This window comes from Lathyrus oleraceus, chromosome 5 (assembly GCF_024323335.1).
Source record: "Lathyrus oleraceus cultivar Zhongwan6 chromosome 5, CAAS_Psat_ZW6_1.0, whole genome shotgun sequence".
NCBI lineage: Eukaryota > Viridiplantae > Streptophyta > Magnoliopsida > Fabales > Fabaceae > Lathyrus > Lathyrus oleraceus.
The window spans coordinates 132,428,441-132,430,059 of record NC_066583.1 but is presented as its reverse complement, the minus strand read 5'-3'; the positions used below and the strand labels follow the sequence as shown (position 1 = coordinate 132,430,059).

At 28.5% G+C, this 1,619-nt stretch overlaps 1 protein-coding gene across 1 annotated transcript; it reads right to left on the bottom strand.

Moving 5' to 3' along the window:
- Positions 1 to 553: 553 nt before the first annotated feature.
- Positions 554 to 1,289, bottom strand: LOC127088350 (uncharacterized). The gene has a single exon (XM_051029306.1). It carries the CDS (start codon positions 1,131 to 1,133, stop codon positions 675 to 677), a length of 459 nt encoding a protein of 152 aa, XP_050885263.1. The 5' UTR covers positions 1,134 to 1,289; the 3' UTR covers positions 554 to 674.
- Between the last annotated feature and the right edge of the window lie 330 nt (positions 1,290 to 1,619).

The following is a 1,619-nucleotide window of genomic DNA, read 5'->3' as shown; positions in this document are numbered from 1 at the left end:
CATTTAATCTAATTATAGTTAAATCTGGTTTTGAACTTGAATAAAATCAAGTTAGATTAAAATCTAAATAAATCTATCATTATGTATATAATTTGATTGAAGTTAGACATAGTTTTAAATTTAAATAAATAAGATATAATCAAAATCAAATTTAAATTCTAAATAAAATTAAATATAATATGATTCTCCAAATGATTCTAATGAATCAAATTTAAGTTAAAATATAACATGTTTCTTTAAATAATTCTAATAAATGAAATTTAAGTTAAAATATAATTTCTTCAAAAATTTCAAAATTATTTTTCATGGGTTATAAATAGGATAGACCTTAATATTTAAAGAATATTTAGATATAGAGATTTACATATAGAATATTTACTAAAGATAGCATCATGTCGATAGTAGAAACTAAACTCATATTTTTTTAAAGTATGAGTCAATTCTTATCTTCAAACTAATCTTCACTAACACACATAGGGAGAGGTTAGTAATGTGGACCCTAATATTATTATTTATAATGTAATATATTTAAAAATGAAATACTGCAAATATATAAAAAAGAAAATTATTTCTTTCTGCTTTGTGAATAATATTGGAAAAAGATGAACTACAAATAAATGAATGAATGAGTAATTAATTACAAAAGAATAACTAATGTTGGTCGATCGTATGAGTTAGCTAGCTACAGTCACCATTCTCTTGTTCTTATAATTAGGATGAAACAAGTTAAACCAAAACCCACTTTTCTTACTATATTGATCCCTAGTATCTTTGTTTCTCCTTCTTGGAACAACAGCCATTGATTTACTCTTCCTAAGTCCACCATGTTTGTGAAACAGAAAGATAGTAGAGAAATCAGATCCGTCATGCATTGGAGAAGAACAAGAAGAGACTGAAGAGGAAGAGTAGTAGGAAGACAGAGAAGAAGAAGATGAAGAACAAGAAGCAGAGTTTGTTTTCTGAGAAGTGGAAGAACTAGAAGATGAAGAAGATAGTTGATCAAGTTTGTCTTTCAAACATAGAGAACACACACCAGGTGATTGTACATGTTTGGGATGTTTCTTGCAACGACCACCATTAACGTTGAACATGCTGTCTTTGTCTTTTGAATAAGGTCTTCTTAGGTTTGCCATATTATAACGTGAACAAGTTGGTCGATATATGTATCTATATATCTATATAAATATATATATAGTGAGAGGGGTATATGAGGGTGTGTTTGAGTTTCCTTGATAGTTCATGGGAGTTTCCTGAAAATAGTCTTTTTGACGGTTTTTGTACGAGTTGAAAATTAGAGTTAGAATTCAAAGGAGGGGTGTTTAAATGGACGGTGATGATGGTGACACGTGGAATGAGTCGGTGGTTGTGATTATGTGGGAAAGAAAAGACCAAAGGTTTTTGTGTGGGGCGGCGTGGAAATTCTGTATTTTGGTAACTAACACGGGTTTGCGTGGACAAAATCAAATTAAGCAACTAATCGACCCAAAGGGTAAGTAATAAGCCATTAAAACGTAGGCGTTTTGTAATGTTATAGTTATACACATTTTTTTAATAAATTTTGTATTAAAACAAAATTAATATTAAAATATATTAGATTGAGATATATTAAAATATAAGTA

Bases quoted from the DNA above. Each gene is read 5' to 3' on its own strand.
- LOC127088350 (XM_051029306.1), bottom strand. From the start codon at position 1,133: ATGGCAAACCTAAGAAGACCTTATTCAAAAGACAAAGACAGCATGTTC.